The 25,838-nt window shown below is 40.6% G+C and overlaps 1 protein-coding gene across 10 annotated transcripts in view; it reads right to left on the reverse strand.

The window, feature by feature from the left end:
* Positions 1-25,838, reverse strand: part of DOCK10 (dedicator of cytokinesis 10) — a 146,680-nt gene that overhangs the window by 92,724 nt on the left and 28,118 nt on the right. The window contains exon 1 of one of the 10 annotated variants that reach the window (XM_051626316.1): positions 8,440-8,541. The exons of the other annotated variants lie outside the window; for them this stretch is intronic. Coding sequence (XP_051482276.1) covers positions 8,440-8,541 — 102 coding nt within the window. Of the gene's footprint in view, positions 1-8,439; positions 8,542-25,838 lie in introns of those variants that run through there. 10 annotated transcript variants of the gene reach the window in all.

Genomic DNA, 25,838 nt, shown 5'->3' on the forward strand with positions numbered 1-25,838 from the left:
CCCCTTTGCTGGGGCTGGCAGAATGAAGAGGCATTCCTTCTTCCCCCCAGAAATCCCTGCAAGGTTGAGGTGAACATTGCTACATCTTCTTCAAAGTTAACAGATGTTCAGATGCAGCTGGAGGCAGGGTAAGCCTCTTCAGAAACTGGCAGCACTCAGAAAGCCACTCTTGATAGCTGTCTGAAACACTCCAGGGGAAAGCTTCTCCTTGACAGCTGCAAGGTCATTTACGTGAAACAAGAATGCAACTTGAGAAAACCCTAAAGCAGAGGAACACAGTGAGAGTATGAACATCCCTGTTCCCACAGCACTAATTCTCTTGCTCTCAGTGCTGCCAAGTGCATGATCTGATGGAAACATTTTAACAGATGTTAACAGAGAAGTCATGAGAGAAAACTTATACATCCAAAATGTAACTAAATATAAGTAGATGTGATAATATCAGCCATACTGCAAAAAACTCTTCAGTGAAGCACTTCAATATTTATGGTGATGTTTTTCTATTGATGAAATAACAAGTGCCATTCAACCTTCTATGGCATTACAGCAAAATCCTGTAAACAATGCAGTATGGTATTATGGCAACTCCCATAAATCAGAGATGCAAGTAATAGCCCATCCTTGTCAATACATTGACTGCAGAGATAACCTAGCCCATTCCCTGCCAATATCAAGCACGACAATATAATAAACATGATGCATCTCTTTATCAATCCTGTATGTTCTTACAAATCTGAAGACTATGCAGTGTGGACAAAGTCTCCATCCTTTGTAGAGTCACTACTCAGGATTTGGCCAAGCTTAGCACTGCAATGCTCAGCATTGCATTTGTGAGGGGAGGTGGCAGCTGGTTTTGTTAGCAGTTTCTCTCTAGAAGGCTTGGAACGGCTGCTCAGTTTTCTCGTCACAGGCAGACAGAGGCAGTGATGTTTGGATTAGCAAATTTCTCCCTGCAAGCTCTAGCATGGATTTGTAAATGAGAAGGGCTGATTTAAAGCTAATTTAATAACCATAGTCCTGCCTCTTCTCAATTTAACTTGTCTGTTCTTTCTGGAAACAGGCCAACCTAGCAATCTGTGCCAAGATCCAATTATGCTGGCTTGGGTTTTTATAATGCTTTTTATATTCTCTATCTCAAGTGAGTAATGAATTACATTTGGTTGCACTGAAATGGTTGTGAAGACATGTAGTAAAAAGGCACTTCCCTACTCCTCACCTGCTACAACAATCACAGCAGTACCATTTACCCTGACAGTGCTGTGGAGTGCATTTCTGTATATTGTTGAGCCAACTTTTCCAAACTCTCTTTGAACAGTGAAGAGATCCTTAATGAGCACTAGAGCCAACACCACAGAAGGATAACCACTACTTAATTTCACATGGGTGAAACAGATTCCACCAGTGATGTACAGCTTGATTGCCATCATCTTCTGGTCTAGGTACAAAAGCATTATTTTTCCCAGTTATAATGACCCAAAGTATCCACTTAATGATTTTACAGAAACAGATACGGTACCTGGCTTGCCTCCAGCTGCACAGCCTGTGCACTGATGCTAGCACCCATCTTCTCTTCATAATTATAGGATAAAATTACTTATATATCATCCTCCTGAATTCTATTTCTGTGAACGCTCACTAAGGCAGGAAATTATGGGATAGCCATCCCAAGCATTTCCCTATTCTAAAAATAAACTAGACCAAGTGCTATGGTTTTCTAATATCTTCATGAGGCATGATTCCCACCAAATCCTGAGTATCTAAAATTTATTGAATTTAATGCAGATGTCTAAATAAATTTCTTCTTGTCACCATGCCAGGAAGAAGAAAACTACAGAAACAGATACACAGAAAGAACTTACACTGGTGGACTTGAGTTACCTGGACTAAAATATCTTCATGACAGGAGGATCCACCACATGTTCATAAAGAGAGTCAAAAGAATTGTGATGGCCAGATTGGTCAAGATCGAGCAGAACTCTGATTTTATTTTTCACCCAAGCTATGGCTTGTCTAAAATTACAATTCTTTCTAGTATACATTTAAAATACTGAGATGGGCAGACTTAAGGGAAAGGACCACTTATTGATGTAACAACATCACCTTCATTTTTATAGACTTCTCAATGATGCTATTAACCAATCCCAATCCTACTAAAACTTACAACAGCAAAATAAATTACTTCCTGGGATGACATCAATGTGAAGTGCTTCTCACATTTCTTCTTCCTTTTCTTCCCTCTCCCCAGTTAAATACTGTCTCTGGCACAATACATGACCTATTGGGTTTTTTATACTGTAAATATATGTAGTTAATTTTTTTTCCATCAGGGTGGGTCAATTTAAATTAATTATTTCTTTGCCAAGCCTGTCCAAACTGAAGCTAAACAACAGTCAAGGCTCCATGATTTTTGGAGATGTAGCATAAAGACTGAATTTAACCCTGTCTTCAGACACGCTAGAGATACAGGCTGCCCAGCAGCTCAGAGGTGTGCAAGCCACAGCTGCCTGAATATTCAAGGATCTGAAACTAGACAACCATTTTCTTTTTATGGAGTCACCAAAACTTCTGCTTTTTTGTAGGACCAAGGTACATCTCTGTTCACCATTAGGCAGCACAGCTGTGTGATGCCTGAGATGATTTCTATGGGAAGGGTATCTGCACTTTTTTACCCCCACCAGTTGAGATCACAGGCAAGCACCCAGATGACCCAACACACTCCTGACAGCGAGTCCCATGACAGCACTGCACCCCAGGGAGCTGAGAAACACCAGCCACATGGGGATTATGGTGTCCCCAACCTCACAAGCAGCAGAGCTGGGAGTCACAGGTCTCATCAACTCAAAACACTCTCACCCCACAGGCCTGCCTTATCTCTGCTTCCAAAACACTCCACATTATGTTACAGATTTTCTTCAAGGAAAATTAGTTTTGCATTTCAAGCACAGGGGAGAAAATTCAAGGTCTGCAAAAGGTTTTAGGACAGGGAAGTAGAGCCAGAACCAGCAGGCAGATGGTCCCTCCTTTTATTTTAGAACTCACCATTTTTACAACTGCTTGGCCTGCTATGCATCTAAATACAGGCAACAAACTCTCTGGCCACATTACAAAGACTACATTTGGCTCAGTATATGAAAAACAGTCAACAAATTTGTTAAAATTAGGAGTACAAAGAAAAATTTCTGAGAGACTCCCACCCTAAAACACATTCACTTGTCAGGTCCAAAATGTTTAATTTGTCATGTTTTTCAGTGAACCTTGGAGAATTGCATTTGGAAAGAATCCAGCCAGACTTTTAGGGCTGTACAGAACAACTGATAGACTCTTTAGTGTCAGTGGTGAAGCCAATATGCCAGTAAGTTTTATTAAGGGGATTGCCAGTTTCTGGTATAGAAAAAATGGCAAAGAATTACAAAAAGATTCAGTGCCCCAATTCCTAGTGAAGGAGAAATTAGTTTCCAAAATGCTATAGTACCTGTCAGCTCGAGCAGCGCAAAAGCAGGGAAACTTGTGGAAGATCCTGCTGGGAATACAGGAAGTTGAAAGCAATTTTCTTTCATTAAAGCCTCTTTATTCAAAGAAAATGTTGACACCAAGAAGGGATTTGCTAGACTAAATGACACCTATTTGTACAAATACAGCTGGGATGAATCCTAATTATTTGCATTGGAAATTGTGATTATTTTGTGGATTAAAATCTGTAAAGTCTTATTTAGCATATTTTCCAGCTTTAAAAGTTATTGTAAGTTAATTCAGTGCATTAAATATTTGAAAAATGGAAATACCTCTCATTTTAGCTGATGGGCCAGCTGCAGCCCTTGCAGAGGCTTCAATGGCACCCAGACATGTAACATCTCCACCAAACTGACTGACGAGCAACCAGGGCTAAGACTACTCAAACCACAGAGATCTCTTCTCAGGTAACTGGGAGTGACCTGCTCTATTACCTTTCACTTCTCAGGTTAGAATTTATCATTGCTTTAATTATGAATTTTGAAAGCACTCACTAGGTCTGATAAAAACTATCTCACTCATGGTTAAAACGTGTTGGTTCAGCAAAGCACCCATGCTGGGGGAAGAGAGGAGGTGCTTTATGTTATGCTCCATTTAGTTGTAAGTTTCCTGAATTCTGTTTCTCAGCCATGATCATACTCCTGGCATTGCAGCCTTGCTGCAGTGCTTTCTGAATCTGGAAGGTGTATGCATGGGGCATGAACACATTTGCACCTTCAATGATCAGCACTTGCCATTTTTGACATTAAATAAAGCTACCAGTATAGTCTGCAAAATATTCAAGGCAACAAGAAAACAGCTTACTTGTTCTCTGTCTTTTTGCAGTAGCTAGAAACCCTTTTTTAGGAAGGAGATAAATTTAATTACTAAAATCAGCACTATTTTGCTGCTGAAAACAAGACCTCTAAATAAACTTCTAAGTTTTCAAACTAAATTTCATGTACTAACTTTTCAAAATGTCAAAAATGAAAGCTTCTAAATAGTACTTCTGAAGCCTAGACTAAATATTTGCCCACAGGTCACTTCAGGGGAAAAACAAGAAAGTCTTGTTAAAGTATCTTAAGGGTTTTTTTTAAGTTTAATTTACACAGACCTCTAACCTGGCAACACTCAGTCACTTCACTTCCCCCACCTGACCTTAGCCAGAAAAAAAAGTGCAGTATAGCAACAAAAGGTTTTCTTTAAAGCTACCACGCTGAATCTATTCATAAAGAAAGCAAGCAGGAGCCAAAGATGCCATTCACTCATCTTCATACAGACATCTGAACAGACAGGGAGGATGAACTGGAAGGGGATTGGGAAGAAGGGGTGAGAGCTGTGGGGGAGTAGAGAGGACCTGCCATCACAGACATGGAGCTCTCCACAGCTACTTGACTCATTAGCAATTACTTCACCCCAGGGAAAGAGAAGTTAACTGCCCTGCCCTGAGGACCAGAAAGGGGATGCTGGAGTGACCCTAGTTCAACTGTTCTGTAAACACTCTTTGCTTCATGTTTCCCTTTTCTAGCATGGTCTCAGGTGGGCAGATTCATGGTTACAAACAGGAACACTACTAACAAAACCATCCTGCAACCTGCAAGTAGTGAATCTGACCAAAGCTTTTAAGCTTTCAGTACAAAGTTTACATAAACAGCACTTCTGACTGTGTCTGTGTATATACACACACACAAATATATATAACTTGACTTACATATAGTCATTGTAGTCTAAGGAAAATCTACATTAAAAAAAGACACTGCAAATTTTTGTCCTTAAGTGGCACTCAGACAACGCCCACAGCATAGATAGAAACCTGGCTATGACACCTATAGCTTCTATGCAACTATATTAGAACTGGTTATAACAACAAGATCAGACCAAACCAGTGTCCTATGCTTGTGCAAACTGGATGAACAGGGGTCAGCTCTGTACAGGCTCAGGGGAAGGACAGAAAGGAGGATACACCAGGTGTTTTTACACCACCTTCTCCACCACCAGCCTCATCTAGCACCAATCTGCTGCTAAAACAGTGGTGTAAAGACATGCACAGCACAAAATTGTCTTTTAAACATTTTTATTTACTTGGAAAATAAAGGTTTCTTTTCAGAAGACTTTGTTTTTAGAATACACCAGAGACTTTTTTTAAGGACCTAAGGGAAAGCTCTAATGTCTGTTCATTATATTGTGCTCTGATCCTAAAGACTTTGATCACTGTTGTAAGTCTGACAATGAAGTTGCAACACAGTACATAAACAAGCTACATAGCCCATTTTCACTTAAATACTAACATTTAGATGTATGGAGTCGTAGACCTGTAGCAAAGCAAACAGCTTTTTTAAAAAGGTCTCAACCTCTTCAGAAACCCATGAAGCAACAACAACTACAAAAACATTGCATTACCTCTAAACAAACTTCAAAATTACCATTTGACTTCCAGCAAGTGCTTCTTACAAAGTGTCTGTCCTCTGGGGCACATCTCACATATGCTGTTCCACCTCATTTTACTCAGCGAACAGCTCTTTTTTTCTGCCTACACTGTGGTTATGTATCTCTTCATGAGTTATAGATATCTGATAAGTAATTGTAAATATTTCCACAGAGGCTTTATCTGTAAAAATTAGTATAAGCTATACATGACCATTATCAACTCAGCTCTCACAATTTCCCTGACATCAACTACTCTCCCAATCCATTATCTATCAGATCATTTACACACAGAATGTAAATGAGAGTAAAATTTGGTCAGCCACACTGAGCTCAATCAGCAACCTACAATCAATTAAATTTAATCAGATCATATTTAGTCTTACAAAAAAAAAAAAAAAAAAAGGAGTTTCCAGAAAATAATACAAGTCCATCTACAGAAAACAAAGATCTAAATGTAGTATACTAAGAAATGCACTTTGTGAATAAAGCCTTTAACAGCTGCACTGGGAGCAAACACCATTTTGAAATCTGCAGCACCGGGGGCACGAAGGACTGATGCATGAAGGAGAGACTGGCTCCTAGTTGATAGTAAAAAGTGCCTGTAGGCCAAAGATTTAACATGCTCCAATTATGAAATATTGGGTAGAAAGACACAGGTCACAAGCCACAAAAGTAAAGCCAAGTGTGCCTGTGTTTCCTAAGGGCTAAACAAACTATTGAGAAATACACTTGCAGAGTAACATGACACAGTGGCCACCTCTTAATCTATCTTACGCCTGAAAAGAACAGAAATCAGAACAAACCGATTCTCCTGAAAACATGAATTATGTCCTTGACATTACAGCAGTGAGCCACTTCACGGGAAACGCAGTGTGAACCACAAGCCTCTGATGAAAGAGGCATGTTACCTATTTAAAGTTAAAGGCAACAGGCACACAGCTACTAGTGCTCTAATTTTTAGGTCAGAGCACAATACATTTTATTGATTCTCAGACATCACAACAAATTGAAGGTTCTTTGGCACCACTAAATTTAACAAACTCTCAACTTCTGTTACCAGAAAATACTGGTAAAAGTAAGTATTTTCCTTTTTCTACAGACAGGCTACTGATTTATTGTTACTGTTTAGGCTTTGTTTCATTTCCAGACATACTTCCCTGTAAAGCTTCAACCACTTCTGGTGAACCCTGTTTACATATAGTCAGGATTTGTACAATGACAAAAATCCTTCCTAACCAGGATTTAAGTGGCTAAGTCGAGCAACAGTGCCTGCCTCCTAACTAAGTCTTGGGAACTGCCAGGGTTAGCTGCTTTCAGCAGCACCACCAACATTCATTCTTGGAAACCAAGACCATGAAGCTTAAACTTGGTATCTTCAACTCTATGTCAGTAGCTCAGGGCAGCAGGGACTACTCTGTAGCTTAGTAAAAAAGACCAATTTCCATATAAAATGTCTATCCAAAATGGCAGTCACACGCAAAACACAAACATGGTATTAGGCTGTGTTTCAACTATCTTAATCAATCTGTGACCAAGTGTTACAAGTGCAAAGTTATTTTCCTTCCCATTTAAAAAAAGTTAATGAGAATTACAGTCTTTAGTGTACTTCTCACTGATATTTATTTTTAAACTGCACATGCAAAATAGCCTTGAAAGAGCCTCTGGCATGCACAAGAAATACAGCTCGTAATTGGATATACAACACTACAGAAGAAAACCAAACACTTCTTGCCATGAAGAAAAGGATCCATTGTCTCTAAATCATCCTTATGAAAGCTGTTATATGTTTGACATCTAAAGTAATCTCTCAAGTTAAGAGAACATGCTGCTAGCCAGCACTTGTCTATGGCTCCTCAACAGAAGGCTCCAAGTGTTTCACCTAAAACTGCCTACATTTTCAATTGCAGCCAGGAAAGCTCAGACCCACCGTGGTTGATTTGAGCTGCCCAGTGTCACATGGCCAAGTTCCAGGACATGCAGCCTTTGCCCAAAGCCAGCACTGGCAAAGCCTACCGTATTCCAGCTTCCCACCAAGGGATAAACCCTGTCCTCACAAAAGAAGAACAGTGGCTTTTCTCCTCCTCCTCCTCCTGGCCTCAAGACACACAAATGGCCCATAGCAGATCATGAGATCTGAAACAGCACCAAATAACTTTCTGCTCCAGAAGCAGCATTATTGATTTTCATGTAATGACCAAGCATGCATTAGCAGGTGCCAGAGAGACTATCACACCAGGCCACTATCAATATGTGTCTGATCGACAACATGATGCTATACAAAAGTTTCCCTAATGCACTCAAGCTCTGTAACCTCCTAAACTCCCCATGCTTCATCTCAGTAATCATTCAGTAATCATGCTCCATCGTTCAGTGCCTCATCACACAGATTGATGAGAATCCATCAATCCTATGTACATACCAAGGAATAAATCCTATTCTCTCCTACATGTAGTCTGAAGAGTGCTTGGGCTGTAATTTCTAAGCAATTTTGTAGAAGAGATGGAAGGAGGAGTGCATACTCACGCAGCTTAGTCTGTGAATTTCTCCTTGATTCACTCTCTTAATGGTCTTTCTCTTCCTCCGCAGCTCACTGGGCTCCCTTCTGAATCTCCCGCGAAAGCTCATTGCATCCGTAGGAATTCAAGCAGCAAACAAATCTCTCTTTAAAAGCTGTGCTCCTTTAACCTCTTTCCTTCAGCAGCTTCAGCATAACAACTGGAAGCTGCGTGTACTGTTCAAGGGGAAGTATGTCTAAAGCTTACACGCTGTATCCACAGTAACTGAACAGAAAGAAGAAGAAAACCAGCAATAACTCATTTCTTCCTGTGAATAATATTCTGCTATTAAGGAGAGAGTGTCTCATTAAACCATAAATACAACCAGCCCCTGCCTCTAATGCAAATCAAAATAGGAAGTTGTAGAAAAAAAAGCTTGAAACTGAACATCTATCTTTGTTTCAAAACCCCTTACATCCTTTCTCCTCACCTCCCTGATTCGAAAGCCAAAAGGGCTGCACTCTTACTTCATGTGCTCGTATGTCTGCAAGCTAAAAACAGGAATTCAGAGAACAACCTCCAGCCGAGACCCTTGGTAGCAGACTTCAACCACAGAGCACACAGCAAGAGGGTTGTGCTGCTGGGGCCCAGAATCATCTCTGCTTTTGGACCAGGTTAACAGTTCCCCTTTCAAAGTGGTGTGAAACGTCAATAAGAGGAAGCACCCTGCAAACTCCTAAATCTGCAGTCAGTCATAAAAAAGGAAAAAGAGATAAATTTATAATACCCAAAATAAATTTTTGGGTTGTAAAAACCTGGGTTTGGAAGTTCTTGTCACCTGCCAGCTAAGAAAAAATCACTGCTTGCTTCAACCCTGCTCCCATCTCAGGTAAGAGCAAAGGTGCCAGACAGAGCCTGCTCCCCAGATGCCCCATGCAAGGGCAATCATAGCAGCTCCTCCACCTCACAACCCCATGGGGGTGGAGTGGGGGGCAATCACAGCAGCCCCCTGACTGGTTATGAGCCACTCACTCAGAGTCTCAGAACTGCAAAGGCAATAGGAGCAGTGACATGGGCAACCAAAACTGTTCTTAATGAGGGTAGGAGACTTGCCCAATGCTCAGCTGTCTGAAGGCTAGCAGGGCACAAAGGTCTTTTAAAGCTGAACAAACCCCCTCAGTGCCCACACATGTGCATGCACACACACAGGCCCTTTTCTTCTCTTTTGTTCAAGCCGAGGATTCATCCTGCTGTAGCAGCAAAGCTGCATTCCCCTGTGCACATAGTCTTCATGTGGCATGCATGCTTTTTTTTTTAATTTTTACTTAGTGTGCATAACTATGACAAATTGATAGTTTTTCTGATTTCTCATTGTGAATTTTTTGCAAATTGGACAATAAGTATCCTTTTTACATGGTTTTAACTTGTTTCAACTAAGTACTCTGGCTGAGCTCTGCAACTTTACCCTGAGTGCCTTTTTTTTTTTCCCTTTTGCTTTCCAGCAACTAATTCTGTTCTATAAACTCATTCACACGTCTTTCAGTGTTCATAACATTTGGTACAAAGTAACAAGCCTCTGCAGAATTCCACACGATTCTCCCACGTGCAGGATAGCAGGGACACAGCCCAGCGTGTCTGCTCTGAGCACTACAAAACAAAGTATGGGTCTGATTAGTTTGCTTTTGTCTTCCACAATTAGAACATGTTGCAACTCCATTAATTAAAAACCCATCTCATCATCACTTTTGTCATTTAGTTTTGCCTTGACAAGATCAACTCTTTTAAACTGAGCTACCAGTCTGCTGTGCTACTGCTTAAGACAGATTTCACTGTCCGCCTACTTAGTAGTGAAAAGCATCTGTATCTGGCACCAGAAAACAGAAAAGACAACGGAAACCCTTTGCCAAGGTATGCAGACATTTCAAGTGGCTACCAATATAGCACCACAACATTGACCAAGTTGGAATCACCCTTGTTTTCTCTCAAACCACTGTGTTATCTATGCTGAGTCCCAAGTGCCTCTCACATAACATTGTGAACGCAGCTGCCAAGAGTAGAGGTCCCTGCCAGAAGTTAAATTTAATGCTGGATCCATCAGTTCTGCTGGCTTAAATTTAAGTAGGTATCAATTCCTCTCAGAGGTTCCTTTGCCTGTTGACCTCTTTCTGCAAGTATCACATGGAACAAGCTGAGCTCCAGCTTTCCTTTCTTCTAGAAGGGTCTCTCCCACCTTCCTGCCTGCAGCAGCACTGAGGAGCCCTTCCAGGGCATCCTTTCCACCAAGATAAGGGTGACCACTGCTTCCTGAAACTTTGATGAACTTGTGTTACTCCCAAATAATACAAAATAGGAACTTAGGTTCAAGTTTCCAGCTGTTTTTTATCCAATTAACTCTACTATCTTCTGTCCAAAGGGTTTTCATTCCTAATATTATTAAACCTCATTTATTTCCATATCTCTGACAACCAGTTTTTCAGACTCGATGCTAAAGGCACTGAGCACTGCATTTTCTCAACACCAAGGCATTAAAAGGTTGAAGCAATGAAATAAGAAAACAAGCTACAGCATTGACACAGAGATATAACAGAACTAATAGTAAAAAAACAACTGCAAATAAAGATTCCACTTTCTTAGCACTGTTTTGAATGCAAAACTCTCTACACTTGTAATGGGGAATAACATCACCAGTTGATTGTCTAGTAATGTGTTGCCCTGAAGCAGAAGTATGAAGCAAACTTCATTAACATCTACATGACTGTAAAATATTTCCTAATTTTTTTTTCTTCAAAGACTTATCTATCTCTTTGATTAAAGACATCAGGTACATTAAGGTGGTCATATAAGTGGTTATGTTGCTATGAATAAAGCTTCTGCACTGCTTTTAAATTCTGAACTATTATGTATAAGGTGAGAAGTACTACCCATACCTCAAGCTTAATCCAGGAAAAGAGGTGTTTGGTCAGAGGAAATCCACAAACCTTGGCTCATGTTTGTGAACTACTGCATCAGATTCATATGCTCAAAATACAGATGTTGAAAAAAAAATAATTTACAAAATATGTAGAATATGTAGTAAATCCAGTGTTTAATTGCCCTCTGCTCTGTCTTTGTTGAGTATTTTCATCTGCTCCCAGCATTTTTAAAAAAACTTGCTGATACCTAGATAGGAGAATTTGATATCTCTGCTCCTGTTAAGGAACAGTTATGCATTACCTTTGCTGCAGAACCACTAGTTTTCAGGTTTCTGATAGGGGTCCTGAGTTCTTTAATAACTTTTCCATCCTCTTTTTCTACATGTCTTCTAGAGTTTCTAGCCAACTTAATGTATTTGTCTATTAAATCTGTTCACTGTCATGATTCATTGACTTCAGTTCGAATCTATGATATGCAGCAGTATGTAAAAATGTACTGCTGGAAAAAAAAAACACACCTAATCCACTGCTACAGTAGGTCATGCAATTATCAGAAAATGAATTTCACTAGTGCTTTGCTAGCAGCCATATCAAGATACAAAAATTCAGTTCCCAAAGTATCTTCAATTAACATAAAAGAAACTCCAGAACAGGCTAAATATTTGATTTGCTGTGTAGGAAATACTGAATTCACCACACTGACCTTATAAAATAATATAATCTACCATCTCTCACAAGAAAGATTGAGAAATGGCTCCAGTTAGCCACACAATGGCTATTTTTTTTTTTTTTTTTTTTTAATAATTTGGAGCAAGGGGGTGGGGAAGAATCACATGCAGACTGAATTAACACCAAGTTTCTGGGAATGAATGCTCCCCTTCAGCTCAGGACTTTATCCAGGAGCAATGCTAACATGTACAGAGTGCAAGTCAAACACACAGCCTTGAGTTATGCCTATATAAATATAAATAATTGCTCATCCACAGTCATTACATACTTAATCCTGAGTTCAGTCTTTTGTTGAACGGATTTGAGAAAGTCACTTTGATTAACAAGTAAGAAAAGTCCGGGAACAAGCTGCATCAACTACGTATTATACCTATTCTGAAGTGAAAGGCAAACCTCTTAGGACAAAACTCAATTTATAAACTAAGACCACTGTGGGGACAGCGACACTACTATTCAGGCAGCTTTTGCAGGCTAGACCAGTCCTGAGAAGTCTGGCTGACAAACTTAACACTCCACCACTTGGCAGAGTACAGATAAGGTACCTACCTCCCTTGAACAGCTTGTGGCATTGCCAGCATGTCAGGGTTCCTGGTAGAACCACAGCAATAAACTTGATGAAGAAAAACCAAAGGATGACAGCCATGCCAAACACCCAGACTTTGGAGTAGAAGAGAAACAATTCTGCACTTTGCAGCCACAGCCCATGGCCACCAGGCAGCCGTAAGCTCTGGGAATGGTGAAAAGAAAGGAAACATATGGTACCCTGTGGAGTGTCAGAAAGGGCTCCCTATTTTAATTCTCTTCAGTGTTTTAAATTTTTTTTTTAAACTTCCTCCACATAGCCTTCCAGCCCTCTCTATCCCATATTATGGATGTAGGATGCAGAAGTCATAAAACTTGGAGACCTTCCTGGTATACTCAGCTGCTGAGGCAAATAATAAGGAGATTAACACAGTTAACATCCTACAACATGCAGGCAGTGCCAGCAGATAAGCTGTATTAATACATACTGATGTTTCTTTTAACATATTCCTCTCCTGGTCTTCAATTTCAGTCCCCAGCACACTCCATGACACCCCAAACAGTAGGGCAGGGCAATGCTGCCAGAAGCCAAGTATGCATTTGGACAAACAAGCCCTGTCCCATGTGATTTGCCCCCCTTTCTGTGGTCAGAGGGCTTGGTAGGAAATTGATTGTAGTGAGTGGCAAGACACACTACACATTTTCAGATATGACTGCCAGAAATCTACTAATGGGGCTGTGAGGTGTCCACAGCTGTACACCACAGGTTCTCCCATCTGCATCTTCCAGGTGCCAGGAGTAACATTTTCTGTAGGGGTTTGTAAATGCATGTAAGAACTGCACTTCCTAAAAGCTTCCTGCTGGATAAGTAAAGCAGATCACTACACTGGGACCAGAAAGAGGAGCTACCAGGTAATGCAGGACACCCAAGTTATCTCCCTCCCAATCCCTTTGTCATCCAAGACTGGGAGAGAGATCAAGAGTAGATGGTCTTTAGGTCTTTTCAAATTTAAAGTTCAGCACTGGTCTTGGCTTTGAAAAGGTTTGGGTTGGTTGTTTTGTTTAGGTTTTTTTTTTTTGTTTCTTTGTTTTTTAAACAAAAATAATTTAAAGAGAAAGGTAAAACAAATTAGTTAGAAAAAACTACATATTAAGCCACCTTTTGCAAGGTCACAGTGGTGTTGAATCAACTCAAAGTGAGATACATTGGTTTTTGACAAATGTGACTCCTCTTACATCTCTTCTGGTCTGACAGCACACTGATCTTGGCTATTCCTTCCTCTCTGCCTTCACCTTCACATCGTGCCCCAGATACTGGTGCACTCATGCTGAACAATCTGTGAGAGGCTGTTGCATTACTCTGCCCTGCCTGAAAGGCTGAAACACACCCTTCTATTCTAGTTGAGCTGGTGGTGCCTGACGCCCTCCATGGGCTGCACTTGCCAGTCTCTTTGTGCATTGCCAGAGATGATAAGATTAATCCGTGGTAAGTATCCCCAGGGGGTGTGAGAAGGCCTTGAGGAGGGCAGTTTGGCAGCTCCCAGCCTGGTCTCACACACAGCACTCAAGGGCCCTAACAGCACATGAGTTTTATCACCTCAAAACGGCCTTGTAAGCACACACAAGAGTTTGCTCCAAAGGCCACTTACAACCCTCTAGCTAAAAAACACCTTGCTGCTCTCCTGCTTGGGAAGCACACTGGGCTGAGGCCACAGCAGTCCCTCCCTCTCCCACAGCCTGGGAATGCTGCTCCATGTGCACACACCTCACCACTCTCTCCTTACCACAGCAATGTTTCTACCACCTAACCCAGCAAGAACATAGATGCAACAGCACCATCATTTCAGCAGCTTTCCAAGCTAGAAACCCACCCACACCTGGCACACATATAACACACTCCCTTGCCAGTAGACAGAGAAGGGCCTTGGAGAACCAGCTGATGCAACCTCAAATGCCTCCAGCTACAGCCCAACTGAGCATCACAGGCTTTTGTTTTGGGTATCTCTGCACAGGCTGGACAGAAATAGGGCTATACTTTCATTAGCAAACAAATGCTGCTTCTTACATCAGCAATCACGTTGGAAATACAAGCTTTCCATTAGCAATGTTGTCCTGCTGATCTATACAAAAGCAGAATATGCAGCTACTTAAATTTCTTCTGTAGTTTGATCCACTGGGAAATTTTAAACAAACATTACCCCTTCTGTTTTCATCTACTTGGATTGGAATCAGCACTTGATAACAAAACATATAGTGATGAAGGACCATAAAGGGCAATGAAATTATTTAATCAACTAAAATTACTATATCCAGACATGTTGATGCTGCTGTGATTTTGCTGATTGTAATTCTAGTACTTGCTCTTCATGTCTATGCTACATTGCAGAAAGGATTTTTCTTTTCCTTTACCAAGAACAGCTCTGGTCAAGCAACATCTGGTTTATTTAAAAAATTAAATAAATAAATCCCCATTTTCACCCAATTTTCCAGCAGGAATAACAGAAGCAAAAGGAAGTCAGGCAACTCACTCATTTACTCCAGGTCACATCAACACCTACCATGCCATAATATTGATATAAAACACCCTGAGATTTCTTAACTGTTTTTTTCTAAGTACTAATATACACTCCCCTCTGTATGCATGCAAGCTGACTGTATGACCATTATTGTGTTTGATATCACTTGTAAGATATATCCAATGTTACAAATTCCTGTATACTCTCTTCTAGTGCCTGTGGGCATCCTAAACAATTAAGAAAGCAACTGCACATAATAATTCATCATAACTGGGAGCTAAATAATGGCATTTTGGAAGAGAGAAAAAGAACACATCTCAAAAGCAGATAAACAAAGTTATTTTCTTATTTTAGCAAAAAAGAAATTAAATATAAAACCCTGCAAGTCATATATACCTTAGCTAAGTTTGTACGTGGAAAAGAGAAGACTTTTTGCATCCTTTTTACATTCTCCTTCTCTTACTCATCTCTTGGAACACAGAAAGCAAAACAGTGTAGGCTAAGAGATAGTACCAACACCTGATAACGGTATTCCTCACTCTGACATAACTTTCTGTACACCCAGAGAATTTTACATCCTTTGTTTTGAATTTCTTAAACTGCCAACTCTTAATGACTTATAACGTATGTGCACACTTCAGTATAAAAACTCCAGGAAACAACCAAACTGGCAGTGTTCAAGTGCTCGGTGTGAGCGCAAAGCTTGTGAAAGCCCGTGTAAAGTTGTCAAAACTAAATATAAGGCCAACCTTGGCAATAAAAGAAATATAAATCATCAAGTTCTACTCCTTCAGTTATCTCAAGCTCACAGCAAGGAATATCCAGTGGACTGCTGCAGGTCCTGATGCATGGGCAAGGTACCACGCACCAATTGACTCGCAGGACAGGACCACACACAGGGACCAACCTGCAGCAAATGCAAAGTAACTCATGGGATCAGAGTCAATCACGCTGACAGACTTGCATGTGTAAGAGGCAAGATACTGCCAAGCACACTAGTATTTCAGTAGCAAAAGAAGTACTGAATGTTCTCCTGGACAGCACACTAAATCCCAGTTGATGTAAGCATGAACATAGCGGGTAGGATGAAAGCTCATTTAACCCAGATTTCTGCACCCATAAGAATCAACAGATGGTCAGGTACAAGTACAGAAAGCAGTCAGTATAATAGTATTTCTCCTGAATTCTCTTCCAGTTTCCACTCATTCAGGTTCCCAGCCTGAGATGGCATCTACACATTTATTAGTTCTCAAAGACTTTTCTCTAATTAATTCGTCCAGTCATTCTTCAAACCTACACAGATGCTATAGATGCAAAACATTCTGGGGCAAGAAAATCCAGTTTTAATTTTTTTTTTTTAATTTGTTTTTTTTTCTCCTCCAAACTTGCCTCTCCAATAGTTCCATTTGATGATCCCTGCTTCTGTTGAGAGAAGAAACTGCAAGCAAAGTCTACATATCTCTGACTAATCTTGACTTTTATGACTTTCTTCACATCCCCTCATAGTTATTTTCCAGGCCAGTCCAGGTCCAGTCTTTGTCTACACACACAGTCATGGGCTAACTTCACCAATCCTCCTCACCCTTCTCTGTAATTTCCAATTCCAGGAAGTCTGTTTTGAATTGTACAAGGTATTAAGGCCCTTCCAAGAAGCTGCTATGGAACTCTGCGATTGAAAGACAGATCAAAAGGCAAAATTCATTTACAATTTCTCAGTGAGCTGGAAAGCAGGACCAAAACTATGTCATTCTTAACACAGTAAAGCTGCTCTAAGCTTCCAGGGCCTGCTTCTGCAAAGCAGAGATCTGAATCAGTAATTCATCTTCCTTCACCTTCTCCAGACTATTTTCTCCAATGGGATGAGTATAAACCAGAATTCCTGCCCTTGCCTTTCTCCTCACTCCCACATTTTGCTCTTTGTGTCCAACATGTAAAGACAAGCCTTTGAACTTTCACTTTTGCCTTATCATCAAACCTGAACTGGTCCTCAACAGCCTGATTCTGTGCCAAGAATTCTGTGTTTGCTGGCTTTTTTTTTTTTTAATTTGGAAATTTTGGGTGTATTTTTTTTAAATTTGGACATTTTGGAAAGTCCAGAAAATTCCCTTTTACTGTAGAAATAGCTGGAACATTCTGAATGTGAGTTATATTAAGCACCACTTTAAATGGATAGAAAAGAATTGGTCAGGAAATCAGAAGCTAAGAGGTTAACTTCTGACTTCCTACAAATAAAGGCATAAAGCCAGGCACAAAGAAGTGCCAGAAAAGGATGTGGATGGGAAATGAAGTGGAGTTTGCTGCAGTTCTTCCTCACTCAGCTCCTTGTTCTGTTTGAAACACTGCAGACATAGTCTGACTCAAGGAGTACATCCTTTTATGAAAATATTTCCAAGAAATACAGTTGTGTTTTGAATACATTTTACAAAAAGCAATTTTTAGCTACCAATTCAGATTCTTTTTGCAGGATCATGTAACTTAAAATTGCCTTTGATTTAATTTAAAAAAGGAAAATTGGCAAGCACTTAGCATGTGCAAAAGCTTTTGGCTGCTTAAAAATACTGTGTAAAGAAACTTCACAGTAGGAGCTGGTACAAACTTATGTCAACTCATCTCTGAAACATTTCATTTGGGCAGGTCCTTTCTGGTGCATTCTTTAAGAACTGGCTTTTTTACGTAGTGAAAACTTTAGAATTACATTTTATTAACCAGTATTTATTGTTCCAATAAGTTTTGGAGAAGTAAGGCAAAAACATGTTGGTACAATTCCAGGCTTGGGTTCACTTCCATCTTTATATATATACACATATATATATGAAAAAAAAAAAAAAAAAGAGAAAAGTAAACACATTAGTAAATATTTGTATTATTTTCAAGTAGTTCTTCAGTTCAGCTCATGGGTTCTCTCTATACTCCCATACATTCTGCTAAAATATCTTGCATTTACACAAGTGTTTGAGGAATGAGCATGCTGTCTGTCAGAGCTGCTTGGCTGGAGGGTTTCTGAACAAAAGCAGGTGATAGATGCACAAACACTCCAGCCACCAGCCCTTCCCCAACTGATGCCTTTGCTATTCTCTTAGTAGAAACAAACTCAGGTGCTACAAGGTGCAAATAGTCACCAAGAAGAATCAGATGCATCATGAACAACAAAATATATTGTTTAACTTAAATATTGGAAATTGTATTAATCAAAAGTCCATGTAGAAATAGTGTTTCCTGCTGGATGTACCAGATTCAAGGTTAGGATTACTTTTCCTCTGTCTTTCACACTGCTACAGAGCATATGTCTAACACCTGGGAGCAGACAGCCCACAATAAACTTGGCTTCTTTTGTACCAAGCCAGTTAAAAAATAAAAGGCGACACACTGCAAGGTTGTAAGGCCAAAGAAACCAGACATTCCTGGCAACAAAGCAGCTTTTAGATTACTGCCTAGATCACTGCATCTCCAACTGGCCTCTGCCCTTTTGTTAAACCAGAGCTAATGGTCAATAGCTGGAGGAACTCAAGCACGGCAAAAGCCAGAAGAGTCACAGCCTGAATAAGCAAATCCAGGCACGAGCGCCAGCTGGCAGGTGGACACCCAACAGGCAGCTGAATGCTCTGTGCCAGGTTGCTTTTTCTAGGGAGCTCTAGGGAGATGAGAAAAGTCTCCTCGAGCAGGTGGGAGAGCACTTTTTATTCTTTACCTTCAAGCCACAAGTATCCAAAAGTGAGAGAGGAAAAGCAGGCTCAGTTCCAAGCTCTGTTTCTCCCAAGAACTTGTCCTCCTCTGTAATCCCATTAGGATCGGATCTCCTACAGAGATAGTTGCAATTCAAGTTTGCACAATTTACTATTGGAAGAAACATCTCAAAAAGGACAGTGGAGCACCTGGTTTCAGGAAACTACATTTCAGCTGTTAATCTCTTTACTGTTAAGGTTTACCCTCTGCAAGAGCTAATTTTAGCACAGAAGTCACAACCTGTGGAAAACATCAAGGTAACAACAAACCCTTATTGAAATGCCAAAGAAGGTTATGAGTGATTCATGACACGGTGTTCAACTCCCAACATCCTCATTTCATAGCTTACCACTGATTGATCCATGATAATTTTTTTTTAAAGAGAAACCTGCAAGCACCACAGAATTACACTTCTGATCCATTTTACAGCATTAAGTCAAAATCTTACTCTGCTGGATTTGCACACGAGTAACTGAGAACTGAATCTGGCCATCTCATCTTCAAGCAAGTATCAATACTAATGAGAAGAAAATGAGCACAACAGTTGACACATGAGGAGTAACCAAAAACAAATGCCGAGGGCATGAAGCATCCAATTCAGTTGGTTCCATACACTGTATTCAGAGTGAACCCTGAGGCAAATAGAAGCCTGACAGACAGTACAATGGCTATTTTTCATCAAAAACCACACACACAGAATCTATTATGTTTTAAGCTAACCACAAATCGGCAATAATTATTAACAGATTGTAATTGTAGAAGATATTGCATACAAATTACTTCTGTTTAGACAGAACATAACATTTTGTTCTGAAGAGGCACCAAATTAACAGGATGAAAAAAGAACATTTTTCATAACATGTATTTATTTACAGAGCTCCCCAAGTGTAAAGTAAGAGCCCTTACAGAACTGAAATAACTGAACCCCAGAACAATGAAGGAATCAGTTTCTTTCCGATTAGAAATGTGTGCATGTACAGCTACCACACCTCAGGGAAGGAGATCATGGTCCACGGTCTGAGCCAGCTGCAGCTGGACTAGACTTGGAAGAGCACTCTGAGATGATGTCAGACCCTTGCCACCCAAAACACGCTGAAGTATTCATGTGACATGCTTTCTGGTGCTGAATCCTAATCCTTTCCACACCATGATACTCCTCACTCCAATCACTAATTCAAGCTGGAAGCCTTAATTATTCAAGGAAGTGATTCAACAGCTAAAAAAACAGGAGCTGCTTCTGTATTTCCTAGACACTCTTTCTCCATCTTCCTTAGCTCCAAACCCTCTGAAGATAAGACACCTGTTTCTGTGTTCCTGAAACAACAGTACTGCGATACACAAGAGCTCAGTTACTTGGGTACTTTGGCAGAAAATTAATTTATAGTGTCAGTCACAAAAGCAGAGCTGCCAGTGAGCACTAGCTGACAGGCTCAAATATATTGAAATGCTGCTTAGCCTTCAAAATGAAACCCTGTGTTTTGCCTTTACAATCCCTTCTTTGGCTCAGGGAACATCAAAACCATTTGCTTGTGTTTATTCAGTTCCTCTTAAGCTACAGAAGCACTGCAACCTGGAACAAGTCTGTATACACCCACACATTGGCAGTAGTCATCTAATAGTCATGAGGTGGTGATGCCTTTAATCAAAACCTTTTCTGATTCAGGAAATGTAATCTAGAAGTCAGAATCTCTCGAGAGTTTTTAGATATCAGGTGGCAACCCCCCTGGGATGCACAGAGAAAGATCAGACCAGCAGTGCTCATCACACCAGGTTTTACAGCACACAGTAATGACACTTCAGTTTACACCACACATGTACTCAATGTATCTACTCCTCAACTTACCTTCCTGCCACAAATGATGGTGGAAGGGTTTGGCAGTTGCTGTTAAGTGAAATGACTCCTCTTGCACTATACCACGTTATTCTGCTTTGCTGCCCAGAGGTTGCTGGGGAGGCTATGGAGCAAAAAAGACTTTCCACATACATTAAAACCAAATGATTCGGATAGATGGAGGAGTATGAAACATGGAGATGAAGGCTCAGAGATAGATCTCTTCATCTCTCATAAACAACGAAATTTTGCATAAGGCTTTTGGCTGAAATGTGCCAAACTGGAATTCTGAAATTATTTAAACTTGGTTTAGATACAGCGTATTCAGATTACTGTTTAAAGAAGAAACTTCACTGAAGTGAGAAATATCAGAAATGGCTCTGCCACACTCCATTCTGATTTTCAATCCACTCAGGAGGGGCATGGATTGCATTTATTCTGAAGTCAAAGCAGAAGATGGTTTTCCACTTCGGGAAGGAAGGCGTGGAAGAATGGCAAGGGAGGAGCAAAACTGTGAAGCAAAAGCAAAGCTTTTGGTAAGAATAAGAAAGGAAAAAAAAGCAGTATCAGAATATCTTGATGTGTGGTGGCTTGCCCTCAAAACTCAAGTCTTACCAAAGTTTAACAGCCGTGTGTCTAATTAATTTCAGAAGAGGAGAAATGGCATTTTCCACTTGGCTTCTCTCTTTTCTCACTGCGGAACTCTTCCTCTCTTACACAGCCTTTGCCTCTACAGGTCTCCTTCTCCCCTTTGCCTCTCCCAGCAGCTCTTACTTTGGCAGCACTTTCAGCTGGCTGATGTTCTCCACGGGCCTGGCTTCTTTACGGCTCCCTTCCTCACTCAGTGTACCTCTTATAAGGCATAATTGTTTCCAAGCTAAATCAATACCCTGCGTTTGTAGCCAAAGGCCTGAAATGGACTCTGGACTCAGCTATATGCACTTAAATCCAGATCAGCTTTACTCAGAGAATCCTGTAATGAAAAATCAAGCCCAGCCTGGCTCAGTGTGCAGCCAGTGGTGAGTTAATACCAGTGAGAGGAAAGGGCTGTGGACTGGCACTAATACCGTTTTCCAAAGGCATGAGTTTAACCTACTGTTCCTTTGTATGCTTCTTGAACCAGCTGCAGCTCACCACACTCAAGAGAAGACAACCAGTCTACCAGAGTCTGAGCCAAGGACAGTGCATGGACGTTAAGAAGACAAGTGCTGCTGTGGCCACCCTGCTGTACATCCCCCAGCCCCAGGCTCTCTGGCTGCCCTGTGCAGCACAAGTCTGTGCTCCAGCTGTGCTGCCTGCAGGCACACACTCCTGGTAATGCAGAGCAAACCCCTAAGGCATGCTGGGAGCATGCATGACGTTTCACAGGTAGGTTTCTGCATCCTTCTGGTTCATATGTACTGCCTGCACTGCCCAAACCTGCCTCCTGCAAGCTGTGGGCAGCAGTACCACTAATGGAGATGTTTCAGTAATGGAGCTTGAGCTGTGTGGGACAACACTTCTCTGCTAAGATATGGCAGCAGGCAGGATCACTGCTTCCAGTCCATTTCTGGAGATACTAGCAGTCAACATAACCTACCCATACAGCCTGGTCAGTATAGTGCCAGGGGCAGTCACACATCTCATTACCAAAACCTTGCTGTGGGAAGCAAAAGATCAAATTATTTGAGCTGAGTTATGAGTCTAGAACTACTTGTGCAGCCCAAGATGTGCACAGAAAAATAGAGAATGTCTCTGAAAATAAAACCAGAGGCTGCTAGTCACAAATGCATATATATATATACACACACACACATATATATACACACACACACACGTTTTCTATTTCTGTCCAGCACTACACTGTTTACTGACAGCACAAAACAAAATACCTCTATAAATTCTCTGTGAAATACATTTCAAAGCATTTTACTGAAGTCTCCATAACTGCGAAGATATTACTGCGATTATTTTAGATGGTTCATCCTATGCCTAGCACTTGCAATTTAAATCTGTGTTCATCTCTATTCTTATGCAGAGTTTATCCTGTCTTTAGAATCTATTAAAGTATTTAAAATTGTTATAAACACAGGAAAGCAGACAAACATAAATGCAAGATCTGCACTCATGGCTGATGTGGTGTACAAGGGCACTACACCATGTAAATAGCCTAAACTTCCTATAACCATAGCTCACCCAATTCCAAAATCCCAGACTAGTCAGATAACTGGGGTTTTTTCTTAACTCTCCTACCTTCCTCTTTGGAAGATCCAAAGGGCAAAACTATAAAGGGAAACATGGAAAGCTGGCACTTGCAACATCCCATCAGAGCTAGAGCCAAGCAGAACTGCAGACAGAGCATCACAAGCAAAACTGCAACAAATCAAGCATGTGTGCATAGATTTGTCTATAAATGTCCTTATTACACAAAGTAGCATGACTGCAGATGGCCAGTGCCTGAAAAACCTGAAGCGTTTTGGTTTTTTTGTGTGCATTTGTTTCTCTTTGTCATCCTGTCTTTAATCAAGTTACTCTGCCGTTCTGCTGGTCAATCTTCTCTCCCAACAAGCAGTTTCAACATGCATCTTATATTGTGATTTTCATGAAATCACAAAGCCTTCCCAAAGCACTCCCAAGAACTACTGCTTACACAGCCTTTTCTATGCTCCTTTAATTTATACTCTACTCTTTCAGGTATACATTGCTTACAAATAAATAGATTGCTTCTCAAAAAAAAAAAAGTATATATAATAAATTCCTCCTATGTAGGAGGATGTTTTCATTGCTTTATTGTTTTGAGTTCACACTCTTCATCAGCTGTCATCAAAATTTATTTGACAGATTCATAATAATTCCATTCCACATACTGTCATACTACACACATTGCTGCAACACTAATAAGAACTGAAAGCAATATAAAACGTTGTTGCTTAGAGTACTGAAATCAAGTGGAGAAGATTTGCTCAGAGGAAGAAGACTTTTTAATGCCATCTCTTTTTCAACCATATGCATACTTTAAATTACAATGCTCTAAAGTATGAAAATAGATCCACAGCTTGGGGTCATTCTCCTCTGTATTTAAGATACTACACCAAGAGCCATAGCTGTTGCCTAAACTGTGACTGTTCGTAACCAAACCAAAGGTTTATCAGCAGAGAAGAACAATCGCTGCTCTGAAGAAGATGGATGGAATCCATCCCTTCTATGCTGCTCAGCTTGGACAGTGCTGAGCCCCTGACCCTCGAAGGGAAGAGCTGAAAAAGGCCCTGAAGGTACTACCAGAGCTGTTGAGCATCAGTCACAAAATCATAGAATGGTTAAGGTTGGAAGGGACCTTAAAGACCATCATGTTCCAACCTCCCTGCTATGAGCAGTGACACCTCATACTACACCAGGTTGCACAAAGTCTCATCAAACCTGGCCAAACTTCCAGGGAGGGGCCATCAACAACCTCCCTGGGCAACCTATTCTAGTGCCTTACTAACTCTCATAGAGAAGAATTTCTTCCTGATGGCTGACCTAAATCTGCCCTCTTTCAGTTTAAAACCATTACTCCTTGTTATATCACTACCCTCCATGGTGAAAAGCCCTTCCCCAGCTTTCCTGAAGGCCCCCTTCAGTACTGGAAGATGCTCTAAGGTCTCCTTGGAGCAGTCTCTTCTCCAGGCTGAAAAGCCCCAACTCTCTCAGCCTCTCTTCATAGCAGAAGCGCTTCAGCCCTTTGATCACCTTCGTGGCCTTTCTCTGGATGAAGGCAAATTAAGTGACAAAGATAACAAGAACAGTTGCAAAAATGGCTCTGAAATAGAACTGCATTTTGTGCATCACTTACTATGTTCTCTCTTCACACTCTAATGTTATTCACTTATTCAAACATGGGCCTGTTTCTGTTCCCATTGAGGTCAAGCACTGAAGTGGAAGTTGACAAAGGTCAAATAAAGACACATATATTTATTGTTGCTTAAAAATGCATTGCATATTGTAGCTTCTGATTTGAACTAAAAGACAAATATTTTAAATATTTATTTTGAACTTTACAGCCCTGGGTAGCCTGGTTTTACAAAGACAATCCCTTCTCCAAGACAGCAGAAGAGACCACCCTTCTCTGCCCAGAGTTGAGCCTCTTGACAACCTTCAAAACTACTGCAAGTCTTTCCCAATTTGGGTACACACAGACAACATTCCCCTCTACAAAAAACACCCCAAAAACACTAAGTCATGAGTTGGAGATCTTGCAATTCTGAGAGCTGCCATCACTGATAGTACTTAGTACACATGTTACACATTTTCAGTAGGTAAGTGCATACAAATGAAGAAATGAGTGCACTGAGTTACTTCAACTAGAAACATAAAATTCACACAGATCATGCAAAGCTTAAGGGACACAACTAGGGAGGTAAACTTTAGTATTAGATGAGGACAATTCTCAAAGCCGTGCACAGGGAATCTGCTGCTTTTAGAAGACTAAGTGACTGGAGAAGCAGCTCAGGCAGCGCCCCAGCCCTGCCTTTATGTCAGAGCAGAACAGCCACCCTGCAGCTGTGCAGTAGGGGAAGTTCTCTTACTACTTCTGTCACTGGAAGGAGCAGAGAAAAACCCTGAAATTTGTTTCTTTTCAGAGATTAAAAACTGAATATTGTCACCTTGCTGGTGCTGTGTTTAAGCTAACACATCAGTTCAAATTACAAATTTTTTAACCAAAATGCAAAACATTTTAGCCCATTTTTGTGTAGCTGGTTACCAAGGGCAGGGGAGAAGGGGGGTGGAGAGGAGGATCATATTCTCAAATATCATGCTTTCCTTTTATCTTCCACACACATTTTAGCTGCCACAGTTCATGATAAATCACATGAAAAAACAAAGAATGACCTACTAGATTAAGCTCAACTTCTTTTCAAGTCTCAAGTTCCAAATGCAGAGTCACCCTAAATATTACTGCCCCCACTCCAAACCCTGTGTACTAAATTTTCTTCCCACAGGCACCTTCCTCCTCTTTATTTTTTTTTTTTTTTTTTCCAGAAACAGCACATACAGCCATTTGCATTCACCCTACATAGGTTTTTAATATCTCAAACCTCAACATCTCATGGACTTACCTACTCTTACAGACTCTTAAAGGTACAGAAAACAAGGTGGCCTTTTAAATGCAGAGTCACTGAACACATGGATTCAACTTGTACATCTAGTTAGAGGTTGTTTGGATATTTATTTTGCC

This window comes from Apus apus, chromosome 8 (genome assembly GCF_020740795.1).
Source record: "Apus apus isolate bApuApu2 chromosome 8, bApuApu2.pri.cur, whole genome shotgun sequence".
Lineage (NCBI taxonomy): Eukaryota > Metazoa > Chordata > Aves > Apodiformes > Apodidae > Apus > Apus apus.